Genomic DNA, 15265 nt, shown 5'->3' with positions numbered 1-15265 from the left:
GTGTACAGGACAATTGCGGGGCTAGCACTACGATCCTACTAACACTAACAGTCTCTCCCGAGCTGAGACTCGAACCTAAAGACGACTGGTAGGGTTCAGTAACATGAAAACTAAATAGATTAATAACATGAAAACTAAAAATCCGATTACAATAAAAATTGATGAGATTTTATGAGGCAACTAGACCTTTGATTTGGGAATAATTTTGTAAAAATCGGTCTAGCCATCTCTGAGAAAATCGAGTGAGATTGGGAGAGCGTTACACACACATACAGAAAATGCTCAGCTCGACGAACTCAGTCGAGTGACTCGTTCGGCCCTTTTGAGCACTTTTATACCTTTAGTTTTTACAGTGATTGCTATACCTTTCTTGGAGAAAGGCAAAAAGCGTATTTTGAGTTTACTACTTCGTGTCTTTCGAACTTTTTAATACCTCTGCGAAGTTTAACATCCAAATTGCGTGAAGTTTTTGAAAAAATTGAAATTCACAGGGTAGTAAACATTATATTCGATTTTCGCGAAATGATTAAAATATCACGTGGACCGGTTTGACTTACGGGAGACCCTACTCTGAAAAGTATATACAATAGATTTTATTTTAGGTTGCCACGATTAGCATATCCTTTTAAGGAAGGGCCATAAAGTTTATAGGGGTGTAAAATGGAAATCTTAAATCGAAATCACGTTAAAATTCAAATGTTTATAATTCGGTCAGTTTTTACCGAATTTCCTTCGTTTTTATAGCCTAGGGAAATTAGTTACGCACCCATTAAAAACTTAGAACCTTGTTTTGAACGCAGATTTCGACCAATCAAAGTTAAAAACAAGGCTGAATGTTATCCAAATTTGAATTTTCAGATGGCAACTTCCGGTTTCTGTAAAACAGCCTTATATTGCCGGATACGAACCAACATGGGTATTCACGGAATCAAGATAGTATCCAAAGACCGTAAATTAAGCACAGATGAAATTGTAGGATTCAAGGAGTCAACTCTAGATTTCTGGCAAACATCCGAAATTGGCCAAACACTATTTATTTATATGAATATTTCCAGAATCGGAAATTGACTCCAGATGCCATTTTTATTGTCAAGATGGCAACCTCTGGTTTCTGGTCTCTATTCAAATACCTTCCAATACGTATATTTCCGCAATCGGTATGGTGAACAGGGGCCGAAAATTGATCCCCGTTGCCATTTTCAAATCCAAGATGGTTGCTTCCGGTATCCGGAAAATAACCAAAAATGATCAATATCACCCAATATGAGTGTTTCCTGCTGACCTTAACAACAATTTGCCAGGAAGGTAGTTAAAGAACGGCAAAGTAATGGACAAGAAAGAATATCGCCCTTCTTGTCCAAAGTATGGGTCAAGTTCAGTGGTTTAGCCATGTCTTTTAGCCACAAAAAAAAGTTCCTGAGCAACCATTCGACTCCATTTGTACCTAATGTACGCAACACAACGAATCTGCCTCAGTGTCGTCCAATGGAAGATTGGATTTTAAGTTCCTTGGTGTACAAAAATAACTGGAGAGCACCGAACTGCAAACAGTTGACTGGTACAATCAAGAGATGCATTCGAAAAGTCGACGTGAAGTGCATACCCGAGCAGAAGAGCATAGCAAAATCATAACTCAACAATAATATATTTTGTTATTTTACCAACTATAACAACCATATTCCCGGCGGAGAGAAATCAGTTTTACTAATTAACTATATGCATAATTGACGCAAACAGTATTGCATATCAAAGATCGATCTGTTTCCTAACGATAGTGAATGGTAACATGTAAATCTTGTAAATTATCAAATATAATTGTTAAATTTAAATCAAAGTCTGAATGTCAGGTGATGCCACATGCCATCACCCGCCGGGAATGGGTTAAAATCAAAATAAGGTGTTGTGATGTAGAGTTTTCAATATCTGATTATGGTATTATGATGGTATTCTCTTCTGCTCGGGATACAATGTTTTTGTTTCGGCACCATGGAAAAGCTTCGTCGGAAATTCGGCTACAGACCTTTCCTAAACGTTCATCAATTTTTTTGTCGTTGATAATATAATTATTATTATCTTCATGATGTATGATAAATAAATCGATTTTTCATTGAGAACATCTACCTGTTTTGACAGCAGTAGAGAAAAAATCCAAAATTTTAATTGTCTTAAGTTTCATAACAGTTTACTACCCTAAATTACAATTGCATACCAATGTTTGATTGTTTTTTTTTTCTTATGTATTCAATACAACTAGTTATATACTAGTTATGTTCGTAGTGGTTCAGAGTCTGGATTTTCAAAATCATAGAAAATAGATAGATTTGATACATTTAGAGAATGCACTTGCTGGTTATAGTTGTATAAAAGCTGAACGTAAATTTAATGTATTAAAACTGCTTCCTACAATTGATTTATCGAATTAGCCTGCCGTGGCAGTTAAGTATCCGTATAAAGCAACGCTGCCTGTGAGTCGTGCCAAATGAGGGAACACATGGTGTCACGTTTTTAGTAAGACGATCCGTCCCGATAATAAAACGACTTATTGCCGGCAAAATATCACGTTGCAGAAGTTTATCCGTTCGTTTGTTGTTGAGTTTCACGCGTATTATTTGCGTTCCGCAGCCGTCCTACTTATCGCTTATATGGCTTATCGGACATTCCTATGTTATGTCTCTACTGATCAGATTCGATTGAATAATGTTGTGCAGCCGTTTACTGCTCAGTCTGAGTCAGACGTCCGCACTGGTAGTAAAATCATAACGGTTCTTTTTCCTCTGTTGCGGTTGTCTGTTTTCATTTCTTTCGCGCGGCAATGAAACGATGAAGTAGACACTAAAAATAGCACCGTTATCATGCAACGTTCGTCGAGGGACGATGTACATTCAAACCGATATTCATATAGTAACGAAATCCATTGACACGTACGGTATGACTTGGAGTAACACACGCTTTGAACAAAAACATCCTCACATACACAAACACATGATTCAACTGTTCCATCAAACACATAGAGTCATCATTGTTATACTACTGTCAGAACGTAAGATGATACCCTTTGAATTGCGTTATTATTTGATATGGGCTGCCTGAATTTTGTGTTGTTTCTTCGTTCGCCAACGAAAATGATGTTTAAGCTAAGGCTAGCAGAACACACATGATAGTTGGTAATCCTTTTTTTGCATGAAAACTCATAAAAATTTTAACCGAGAATACACTTTTTTATCAAAAATACAGAAACAGAATGAAATGTCCGCGAATGAAACTCATCTTGTAATAGGAAATTGCAAGTCTAGAGTTATAAATGGATTAGAATATTTTATAAACATCATTTTTCAAGATTCTAAAAAATCCTAATAGCCCGAAAGTTTGAATGGTTAAATTCCGAATATGAGTTATTAAAGTCGTCACAAGTAGTCGGGATGCAACCAGACCGAGTTAGGCACCATTTTTTGATAAAATGAGTTAACTACAGTGGATGTCAAAATTTATAATCTTTAATGAAAAGATGAAGGCTTTCTGGACCGATAGGTTTAAGCTTAACAAAAAGAGAAATGAAGAAAACATAAAAACAGTTAAAAGTGGTGGCATATCTGAAATTAAGTCAAAAATTACACTTAACTAAAGTAAACTATGAACAGAGAGCATTGCATTACAAAAAAAAATAGTTTAAGATTAACTTTTCAATTATTTACTTTTCAATTATCAAGAATCATTCGCTAGTCGGACAGTTTGTAGAAATAATAATCAATTCCGTGGGAATTGAGGTTTTCAATATCCTCTTCATCCATATCATATCATCCATCTATACCATAATTTTTATAAAATGAGATTTCATATTTTAGAAATCATTAAATCTAAGCCAATTTTAGTTAAAGTATTGAGATTAGTCAATACCCGCAACAAAACACAACGTTGTTTTTCACAGATACTATGTTAACAATTGGCATGTACTTGGTGCATTTGGCTGAATTTGGCTCGTTTAACAACGGACGTAATTGAGATTATCTTTTTTTTTTTGCTTTTTTTTAGATTATAAATCCTAACTTATATTTATATAACAAACATATCACGAGTGACAATAACATAGAAATCTTAAGTTGCAATAGCACCTCAAGTTATGACATTCAGTACACTTTGGTTGTACAGTTGTTGAATTTTCTTAGAATATAGAGAAGAATAGAAATGTTTATTTTTCAGTGTATTAAAAAAAATAGGGCCGCTCACCAAGCAGGGGCAGAAAACTTAAAATTGTCGCGCGTATTAACCAATAAACACTTCCAAACATTCCGAACCATTATTACTGAATTACCAGATTATTACTGTATGATGAAAACTATGTATCACTATCTGTGGAATTCAAATATCAAAGTTTGTTGAAAATTTCGTGTTTAAGGTGAATTGGGACGGTGGCTTTATTTTGTACAATTTTCAGGTTAGGTTTCATGTCACTTGACGATTTTGAGCGTAGAAACCTCAGCTTCCATTTAATAAATAGGGCCCGAATTGCTACTCTATGCATGCGTCGGTAGTGCAAACAATCGATCAAAGTTTTACACTTGTAATCTTAATGATTTTCGAGAAAATTTCCTTGTAAAATTTGGACAAAATTCGAGCACGGAGTTTCACCTTAAACAGGTGTATAGTAGTCTCCTACTAAATTAAGATAAGAAAAAACAACTACGCATAACACTGCTTGTGTGCCTATTGAAATAATGCCACCCTATCACGCTCATTCAGGTGGTTCGTGACACTTTGAAAATCTCATGATAAATGAGGGTGGGAGGTGAAATCGTTAGTGGAAAACAGTTTCATGACATGCCTTCCTGCGATTCTCAAACTCTTATATACGCGACCCGCTGGCTTTGCGGCTGGTCTGCTGTAAACATTTTCTCCTTATCGTCCACGACCAACGAGTGACGTAAATTTATGAAAATTAGTACATGGAGCTACCGCTTGACGACTTCCACGGCCGTTTCCGCCCGGTTTTGTACAATTGTGTGCTCCATTCGACCCGGCTGTTGATTGTAAATAATACCTCGTAACTATTTTAATTCAATTATTCGTTTTATTTTTTCATGGCAGTGTTTTTTTTATTCCTCTACCACTACAAACTCAGTTGATGTTTGTTGGTCGCGCATGAAAAAAGTCAATGTCACTATCCAACGTGAATTATACGCGCGACTCATATGACTCATCGCGTTAACTTTCCTACTGTCTGTGTTTCGTTTGTTTTCACAGGTGGCACACCACCATGCTTTCTATATAGCTCTATCATTGGCAATATATTTACTTTTCAGACGTTTTTTTTTTTCAGTATTTCGTTTTTCGGTTCGGATTTTACAAATTGAAATCTGTCAACAAGCGTCGTAGTGGTATCATAATTGTTCAAAAAAGTACAATACATAATTGGATCTAACATTAATTAAAGATGCATTTTATTCATTTTTTTTTGTAAGTTAGACACTAATGTATTTTTCTGTTTGTCACTCCTACAGATCTGTTGATACGGTGCAAGTTTACAGTAAGGGAGGCCCTCCGCAGTCCCAAACCGCTTCCCGATCGGCAGCTAGTCCTCTTTCGCCACCAAGACCTGGACCAGGAGCAAGTGCAGCGAATTATCCACCGTTCGCAGGGGCACCAGCGCGCGAAGCACCGCTCAGATATGTGCAAAACAACTCGTACTATCGGGAGAATCCCTATACCCGTGTATCACAGGTATGATTCACTGTCTATTCCAAAATTTATTATTGATTCAATAATATTTTTTTTCATGTTTGTTTTAGGTACCACAGATGCCAGAATACCATCGGCAGGTACCGGTTGTTTCGGTATCTAGTAGTATACCTGCATCCATTAGTATAGCAAATTCCATGGAGCCAGTACAACAACAATCGACCCGACCCCGAATATCCCTGTTACCCCATAATCCCGATTACCTGCAGCAGCGTGTGATGCAGCAGCAGCAACAATCGGATACCGGTCCACCTGCATTTAAAAAAATTCGCCTAAACGAAAACAGTCAGCCTGCGCAATCCCTCCTGAACGTTGATACACGTGATCCACCGGCATCGTCTGGTGCGTATCATCCCCAGGTGGAAGCGATCTCACCAACGCTGCCAAGTGATCCGACTGAGGAACTGCGTGCCACTAAGGATGATCTGCTGCAGCAGATTGCTAAGGTGGACATCGAGATCGACAAAGCAGAAAAGACTATCGCTATGCTGAAGAAAAAGCAGGAAACGCTCGAAGAGGCTTCAGCGAAACCAGCCGTCGAGGAGAGCGCCGCCGAGACGCAGCCCAAGCACCGTAACCTGGCACAACAGATCTATGCCGATAACCGGAAACGAGCGGCAACGACGCATGCTGTGTTAAGCGCACTTGGCACTGCCACCGATCTGCCACTGTACAATCAGCCGTCCGATGCGGAAATCTGTCGCGAAATTCAGGAGCGCCACAAGACGTTCAAACAGCATTTGCTGCTGCATTTCAAGAGGATCAAATCCGAACGGGCGGCTAAACAGATCGAATTGACTGAAAGATACGCGCAGTTATCGCAAGACTGGTCTAAACGTGTAGATAAGATGGAAGCTAGTGCAAAACGGAAAGCGAAGGATGCGAAAAACCGGGAGTTTTTCGAAAAGGTGTTCCCCGAGCTTCGAAAGCAGAGGGAGGATAAAGAGCGATTTAATCGTGTAGGTTCTAGGATAAAATCCGAAGCCGATCTTGAAGAAATCATGGATGGTCTTCAGGAGCAGGTGAGTAACATCAGTGGATACCGTTACGTGAAAGATCTTTTTAAAATGTTTTCTCATTGATCAAACTTTAGGCGATGGAGGATAAAAAAATGCGTTCATATGCTGTGATTCCACCTTTAATGTTAGACTCCAGACAAAGAAGGCTAGTGTTTAATAATGAAAATGGAGCGCTAATAGATATGGAAACAGAATTCAAGGTAAGTGTAACCTACGGACAGAATTGGGTTTTGTTACTTTTTGACATAGGGGCTGTTTTGGGAGGTATGCTTCTAATTAGCACATACCATTTGAATGACGGTTCTCAAGAGTGTGTCACTGATAGTAAATAGTTATTGAAACCTCCCAGCTGGCCTCGAGGAACTGTTCCTATCTGTGCATAATAAACAGAAGCTCAAGTTCCGACAGCGGATGGTAGCACCAAGGCTTCACTTTGCTAAGTAGTTTTAAAAACATGTTTTTGCTATTCATGTCTGTGATTGTTAAACTGTTGCACATGAAGGCTCAGAAAAAATCTAAAAGTATATGTTTAATTTGGTCAGCGTGCCACCAGACCGAACCAAGATCCATTTTTTTTTTAATTGAGTTTTTGACACCAGTAGATGGTAAAATTGATAATCTATCTTTCATGAAGAAACGAATTCATTTGAACAGTTAATAATGATGCCGTTGCATTGAAGCATTTTTAACTGCCATACTTCTTTGTTTGTGAAAGTATGCTTATGATTGAAAACATGTAGTAGTAATGCGATAACAAACGGTTGCAACATTACAAGTTTGATGAATTTGGTTCTAGAATAATTTCATTTCATAATTGTAGCCCAATCTGAATTTTCTATTCATCTCTGTTTCAAAAAAAACCTTTTCAGTTGAGTTCTCTGTTTTGTTCATTGAAGCTATGATCACTGGATAATATTTATTAATAATATTAATTTAGTTATTGTAGTAGTGAATATTTATGCAAATATAAAAAAGAGATAAAATATAAGACATGATTGTGATATTAAAAAATATGGTTTGCTAGTGATATGCTTTCTAATCAAACCTTATCTCAACTACGTAAAGCTTTAAAGAATGATGTGACACAGCGAAATTGCTTTTTTTTCAAAACAGTTTGATTATTGATTGAGTAAATTATTCGATTAAAAGTCTATTGAGTATCAAAAATTCACTATCATGTTTACGAGCCCCTCACATTTTTTATGCTCGTCACAACTACGGTTTTGCTGACCCACTTTTCTGAATTTTCTACTGTTATTGATCGCCGTAGACAAAGTAAATCACCTACCTTTCGCTGTGTCATTTTTTATAGACAACTACTGAAATATTTTTTTGCTGGTTATGTAATTTCATATGACTCTTTTGTTCTAGGAACGATTAAATTTGAATGTGTGGACTGCTGGAGAAAAGGAGATTTTTCGAGAGAAATTTTTGCAGCATCCGAAAAATTTCGGTATGATTGCAGCCAGCTTGGATCGGAAAAGTGCGCAGGTGTGTATTGAAAATTTTTCCAACAAATAGCTCAATAGTTGGTATTCACTATTTTTTCTTTAAATTCAGGATTGTGTGCGATATTACTACCTCAGTAAAAAGGCGGAAAACTATAAGCAGTTGTTACGAAAGTCTAGGCAACGGACGAGAAGTTCGAGAAATATACAGAAATCCAATCAAAATCAGACACAGTGCATAGTAGATGCATTAACAACTGGTGTTACAACAAGGTAAGATTCAAAATGCAGTAAAATAAAAATACATATATAAATACGTTTGCATATGTTTTTTTTTAGACTACAACGTGAACAACAACAAAAGACTGTAGGCCGTGATCGTGCCGCAAATTCAACAAATAGTTCAATAGGAAATAGTTCGGCATCTAATGTCACAACAAATTCATCTTCAAATAACACTAATAACAATAACAGTAGCAGTAATAATAGTAGCAGTAGTGCAAGTAGTATTAACGCGAGTACGTCTATATCTAGTGCAGTACCAGCATCAACGACGATAGCTACTGCAAATTCTGTAGCAACTGCACCAGTATCCAGTACAGCATCTCCTCCGCCTGTAACGACTACGGCAACAATTGCGACTAGCATTAGTAGTAGCACCTGCACTAATATTAGTAGCAGCAGTAGTACAAGCAGTAGTGTCAACAACGCGAACAGCAGTGTTGCCAATAGCAGTCCCGCAGCTAACGGTGGTGAGGGTTCAGAGAGCGTTGTCAAAGATGAGGCTGGCAAAGAAAAACAAAGTACTGGCTCTGATTCCCCTGCAGCATCATTGCCGGGTGTTACTAATACTTCTATTACTACTACTACAACTACTACTAGTCCAACGTCGGATGATAGTACTACTTTGTTGACGACCACTCCGACGACTGCCACTGTGTCTACGAATTCGCCGCTAGCGACTGTATGTTCACCGCGAAGTTCTACGCCTTCATCTGTGTTAACGGCATCTGTCACGTCGTCGTCCTCACCAGCACCATCAACACCCAGCTCATCAACAGTGCAGTTAAGTTGTAGCACTGCACATACAACACAGTCTACGCCATCGAACGCAACACCACTGTCAGTTTCATCCAGTATCATCAGCAGTAGCAGTACCTTAACCACAGGGGTCGGTGTTTCCGTATCTAACAGCAACAACATCGGTAGTGTAATAAATAGTAACAGCAGCAGTAACAACAACAGCAACAACGGTATCTTGTCGGGAGTGACTACTGTGGAAACGTCCTTTGTACCTAATCTTAGCTCTAGTATTTCTACGATACCGTTGAATGGTGTTAAAACGGAAGTACTGAGTTCGACTACGGCAACGGTAACAACGTCGGTTACGTCATTGAACAATAGCTATTGTACTAACAACAGCATCAATGCCAGTGTAAATAGTGTAAACTCTACAATGGCTAGCTCCGTAGCGGTCAGTAGTGGGATGGCTATGACTCACAGTGCATCGGTACCAGTTACGCTTGCGGCCGCTGCACCGGGTAAAATTAACCTTTCCACAGCAATGTCCCCAAGCTATCAGCCACAAGTGCATTTACAACCATTACAAACGCATCCGAACTCTGTCATGTTTAAAGGCACAACAACCTTGTCAAATTTAACAGGAGCATCGTCGATGGATATTATCATCAAGGATATTACGTTGGGTTCGGTGGTGGCTAGTGTGGTTAACAGCAAGTTGGGTGTAAAGGATAACTTGCTGAAGGAAGATTTGGAGCCAAGGTAATGCTTACAGAAAAAAAAGTTTTGTTTCTAGATGGTTATTTTATGAGACATTTCGTTCCTTCCCTACAGTGAATCCAAAAAGCGACGAGTAGACCTAGATGGAGTCAAAGATGATGGTGTGTCCCAAGAGAATAAAGGTAATTATTTTTTCCTATTGTTTGGTTGATTGTGAGCAAAATTGTCACCTTCTGTCGTACTGCAGTCAGTGCAGTAAATTTTTTCTTCAGCCTCCACCATAATTTGGAAAGTGCGGAGGTTTGAGAATTCAAGTATGGCGTGTATAACAGGTCATTGTCAATCTTGTTAACACATTAAGGTTACATGAAAGTATTAAAAGTTCGTGTACATATGCGAGATTCCCAAAAAAGTCTTTTTTTATTTGTATGTAAAATACATGCGAAAGATCTCTATATACAAATTTTTAAATATGTTTCTGAGTAGAACGTTCATGACTAAAGTGTTCTCGACTTATCGTGTACAAAAAAACTATTGAATAACGTTTGGAATAGTTACTATTTCTCACCCTAGTGCCATACACAATTGGAAATCAAAGCACGATTTTATTTAGGAGAGATTGTTTTAATTGTAAACAAATTATCGATATTATTATTTTACAAAATTAAGCCCAACAATGCTCTCAGATAATATACGGTTGATGAAAAAAAAAATCAGTTGAAAAATGCCAATTTGCGAGGCTCCGTAAGAAAATTCAAACCGCGACTATTTAGTGCTGTTACTTCACAAATATTTATTTGGAAATTTCCATCCACATCTTTATCGTGATTTTGTGATTAACACTATCAATGACGGAAGTTAGAAAAATCAATTTGATTGCTTGCGCTTTACATAAGCCTCAATATCTTGTGCCCGACTCAATGCTATTTAGGAGCGTTCCTGATCAGATCTCAAAATTATTTTAGGTTGGGCAATATATTTCCATAGAACTATCAACATAGTTATACTATTTTTTGTGATAAACCTGCCAATTGCTTGATAATTTTCTCTGAAATTATGAGTTTTATATTATAAGTGCCTCCCCAGCTGGTCTCGGGGTGCGATGCTGGCTTAACAAGCTAGTCGTCGTAGGTTCGAGTCTTGACTCTGGAGAGACTGTTAAAGTCAGTAGGATCGTAGCGCTGGCCCCGCAATTGTCCTGTACACTTAACGGTTGGCTGCGAAGTCTGTGTAAACAGAAGGTCGAGTTTCGAATCGGAATGTAGCACCAAGGCTTTGCTGTGCTTTGCTTTTTTATTATGAGTGTTTTATACCGGGCGGCCAGAAATATGACACTTACTTTTGGTCGGTCCTGGCGTCTGCTAGTGCTAGAAGTTAGAGTTGTCTCTTATTCTGAGAACATGTTCACAATTTGATTATATGCAAAAAGCCGTTTATGCTGACCCGAAGCTAAAGTTTTATTTGATTTTGATATGTAGTTGATACAACAATGTGTAATAAAATTTTGATATTATGTTTAGTACCCTGTTCGTGTGCGTTATTTTACTGAAGCTAGATAGTTGAAAGCATTTCCTCATCGACATGGCACATTTTCCTATGCTTATGCACAAAGTAATAACTGGGAAATTTACTCCCACATGTTTTGCACGGATAATACTGCACGTTCATGTCCAGCGGTTTCACCTCACGCTTAGCGCTACCGCAGTGAAGCACTGTTTTCCGATGTCTTGTCGAAAGCGTTTCCTTATCACCGGAATCGTTTAGTGATGCCAGTATGACATTGCTGTTGTTATTAGTAGTACTTCCTGTTTCCATACTGAGTGGAATTAGATGGCGCTTTGCATGCTTTTGATAGCAGTACTGGGATTTAAAAGTATGCTTGCAATACACACAGTTGTACATTTCGCCACCGGTTCCATCTGACGCACCAACGCTAACTGTTCCTTGTAATTGGTTGTTGTCTTGGCTGTTTTCATCCTTGGTACTGCCGCAGCCGTAACTTTCATGCGTTGTTTGATGCTGCTTCCGCTCGTTGATGTTGCGCACCATCTGTTGTAAATAATGAGAAACAACTCCCATGAAATTACCCGCTACTTACTTCGAGTGACTGTTTCTCTTACCTGTTGATGAAAGGATGAACTCATGTAGCGCGAGTGTCCTTTCGATTCTTCCGATATACAGATAATGTTGTTCGTGCTGTTAGTGCCATAACTGTCGTTGAGAACTCGACGGAAGCGCACAGGACCGTCGCAACTGGCAATGTCGATGATTACTCCTTTGTCAGTTCCATTAGCGTCCTTTGCTACAGTCGTTACTACAGATTCAGACTTGGATACATTACGTTTTAACGATTTTGATTGCTGTTTTTGATTTGATTCTTTTGAGAGTGGTTTCGATACCTCCACTGGACGTGGCACGCTTTGTTCGTTATCGGTTGTAACTGTTGTTTCCGAGGACGATGGTGCTATCGCATTCCCCAGAGGAGGTGTCGAATTTTCGATATTTTCAACTACCGCCGTTGTTGGCTGGCTTACCGTCAGCAAGCTTTTGAATTGCGTATTCGTACTAGGAAGGGATATGTGTGATGTTGGTGGAGCTATGAAATTTAGTCCAATTCCGGTTGCTTTACTAGCAATAGGCCTTACCACCTTACTACTGCTGCTGCAGGTTTCCGATTCCGGTTTAACTTTCGATAAACTGTGGCCGCTGGTTCCGGCACTGCCGGAAAGACTACCCAGTCCACCGAAATAGTTTTCCGTTTGTTGAGTTGCGGAGAGAAAAGCACGACATAGTTCTAATGCTCGAGGCATATGTAGAATGTGCGTTGCTAGTAGAACGCCGAAAATATTTTCTAAGTTCAGATCTAGAAATCCAGTATACATATATGCGAGGAGAGGGGTGAACTGATCTGTTGTCACATTAGGAACGTATATCGGTATAGTGTCCGTGACGGTTGCCGATGACCTGTCGGAACGTAAAGCTGCTCGTAGGTAACCACTGTGGGCGGAAACTAATGCACTGTGAGCGGCATAACGGGTGAATGGTGGTGGTCCTACTTCTATTATTGTATCCGGTGGCAGAGTTGTTGTAGGTGGTGGCGCTAACCAATTGGTGAACATTTTTTAAGGTTTATTTGTAGCCGGTGTAGCAGTTTCACTGAGCATACACTTTTACAGTTTCCTGCACAAGTTGTATTTTTTACTATTGAATAAACTGAACTCACTTTCACATTTTTTTTCTGTTTATCGTTACTATCGTTATCTTATCGTTACGTTGATTTTATTCCAGTGTTTTTTGACCGAGCTACTCTGCCATCCAGGGATACAGGATATTATATTTGCATAACTGTATGCGCGGCATGACCATTTGCTCATGCTAACAAAATTTCGGTTGGTTGGCATAAACCATGAACACCGCGATTTGGTTTTTTGCCTGTTTGAATTCCCCGCGGCCACAAAAATCGAAATCGAGCCACAATTGTTCGTTGGTTGGGCAGCTTAATTGAATTAAATTTCTGCACTTGTTTCATCCACTTGTTTCATCCACTGCATATTGCTCACTTAGCAATCAATAGCGGTTTATGTATTATTTTTTGCACTACTCAAAACTAATACACAGTGGTACGGGATAACGCAGTGTTTCAATCAATTGCAACTAGTTAGTTTTCCAACGGTGAAAATTAATCCGTTTAAAATCCATTTCACCGTTCGACCTGTCAGGTGTAAATGATGACTTATCTATTATCCGTTATAAACTAATTATTCGACAGCAATTCGATTAGGCATTGACCGGTTTCTGTATATGGATTACCACCCTGAAAGTGGTTTAGCTATAATTTCCGATTTTCTAAATCTGCTTTTTAATTACGACATTCAGGAAACACCTGAACACTGACATTCCGTTATGTGTTAATCTGTCTGTCTCTATATCACCAGCAGTTGACCGAAACCGTGTGAACCGTGTAACGACATCTACACAAATGAACGAGATCATATTTCATATCTCGTTGGTTAGTTGGTCTGCACTTCTGAAGCGCTGGGTGTCGAGTGGATGATTTTGGGTGGCACGCGTGGGAAGTACGGCCACTGTCGTTATGATCCGTTTCATTTTCCCGCGCTGCAGCCTCTACAAGTCGTATCCTTTTTTATTCGGCGAGAGCGAGCGTTTCTCCAACACCAATTCGCTCACGAGAGTAGGTAACCACTTATGTTTCGATTGTTTATCTTTTTTCCTGCTATGTGTGGTAGTGGTAGCGGTTGGGATTTATTCTCGCTTTCAAAAATGGAATCAATTGAATCGTTGATTGATTCAACTCTGGGAGGGGTGATACAACCACAACGGTATTGAAAGGTAATTTGGGAATGGAGAGATGGCCGGGAGATTTGATGCAATCGTGGATAATTAATATGTAGTAAGGAGGAAAGAGCAGATTGGATTATGCGGTTTTTTGAATGGGAGGAAACTGTAGAAGAGAAGTCGTAGCTTTATCGAGTCGATGAAATGGAAGCTTATTTCGGTTTAAATTACATTTATGACGATTGTCGAGAAATGTAAATAATTAAAAATGTTGGGAAGAGGATGAATCAAAATTAACACAATTAGTCGTAATTAACCGCAAATAGACGGACGGTTCGTTCTAAATCGCCCCCGGTTTTTACTGGATCGGTAGAGGGAATCCATTCACCGTGGGTATACAAATCTAAACTCCGATAATAGGGTATTCCCGTTGCGTGTAGGATTTCTAATTTTGAGAATACTTCAGAGGAGATGCTATTTCAACGCATTGCATAAGTATTGTGCCAGCCAGTTATATGAAATAAAAAAGATTTTTTAAGAATAGGTAGGGTATCGAACGTCTTCGTCAGTGGTTTTCTTCGGCCCCCTTTTGCATAGGATTGCTGCAGAAAAACTGCCGAAGAAAAACCACTGACGAAGATGCTCGATACGCTACGTCAATATCAATTAAATGTTTAACAATGTTTTCCTGTATATTTTCAAAATGAGAATCATTATGTTTTGAGTTGTTTTCAACTAAGAATTTATTCTATGCGGTCCCTATCCATAGCATATAAAATATTTTTTCCATAATTTTTTTTATTGGAGTTACAAGCCATTCGTTTAACTATAACTTTTTAAATAGTGTTGCGATAACATTGTTTTGTAGCTAATCGTGCGGTTTTAAGCGTTTCTTTTTCGGTGTGGCCCTTATTCATCGAAAAAACAGGTTCACCTGCACCAAAAACAAGCAACCAACAAAATCATTTTTTTGAAGTTTTAGATTTATTATTTGACGATTGTAATGATGAGTAAAACAGTCTGCAACAC

General features: G+C 38.7%; 2 protein-coding genes across 5 annotated transcripts in view; one reads left to right on the top strand and one right to left on the bottom strand.

Moving 5' to 3' along the window:
• The window catches only part of LOC129726008 (nuclear receptor corepressor 1), a 100637-nt gene that overhangs the window by 66219 nt on the left and 19153 nt on the right, over positions 1 to 15265 (top strand). For all 4 annotated transcript variants that reach the window (XM_055682523.1, XM_055682527.1, XM_055682525.1 and 1 more), the window contains 7 exons: positions 5496 to 5715; positions 5784 to 6755; positions 6827 to 6952; positions 8124 to 8243; positions 8313 to 8473; positions 8540 to 9982; positions 10055 to 10122. In XM_055682523.1, coding sequence (XP_055538498.1) covers positions 5496 to 5715; positions 5784 to 6755; positions 6827 to 6952; positions 8124 to 8243; positions 8313 to 8473; positions 8540 to 9982; positions 10055 to 10122 — 3110 coding nt within the window. The remainder of the gene's footprint in view (positions 1 to 5495; positions 5716 to 5783; positions 6756 to 6826; positions 6953 to 8123; positions 8244 to 8312; positions 8474 to 8539; positions 9983 to 10054; positions 10123 to 15265) is intronic.
• On the bottom strand, positions 11227 to 13972 carry LOC129726009 (zinc finger and BTB domain-containing protein 49). The gene is made up of 2 exons (XM_055682528.1): positions 12061 to 13972; positions 11227 to 11989 (listed from the first exon to the last, which is right to left on the bottom strand). Exons 1-2 carry the CDS (start codon positions 13057 to 13059, stop codon positions 11492 to 11494), a joined length of 1497 nt encoding a protein of 498 aa, XP_055538503.1. The 5' UTR covers positions 13060 to 13972; the 3' UTR covers positions 11227 to 11491.

The sequence above is a fragment of the Wyeomyia smithii genome, chromosome 2 (assembly GCF_029784165.1).
Source record: "Wyeomyia smithii strain HCP4-BCI-WySm-NY-G18 chromosome 2, ASM2978416v1, whole genome shotgun sequence".
NCBI classification, from domain to species: Eukaryota; Metazoa; Arthropoda; class Insecta; order Diptera; family Culicidae; genus Wyeomyia; species Wyeomyia smithii.
The sequence above is the reverse complement of the archived record's forward strand: the minus strand, read 5'-3'. Positions and strand labels throughout refer to the sequence as shown.

Excerpts from the sequence above, each read along its gene's own strand:
- LOC129726009 (XM_055682528.1), bottom strand. The coding sequence starts at position 13,059 with ATGTTCACCAATTGGTTAGCGCCACCACCTACAACAACTCTGCCACCG. Across the intron at positions 11,990-12,060 it reads GTTCATCCTTTCATCAACAG|ATGGTGCGCAACATCAACGA; the intron begins GTAAGAGAAACA and ends TATTTACAACAG.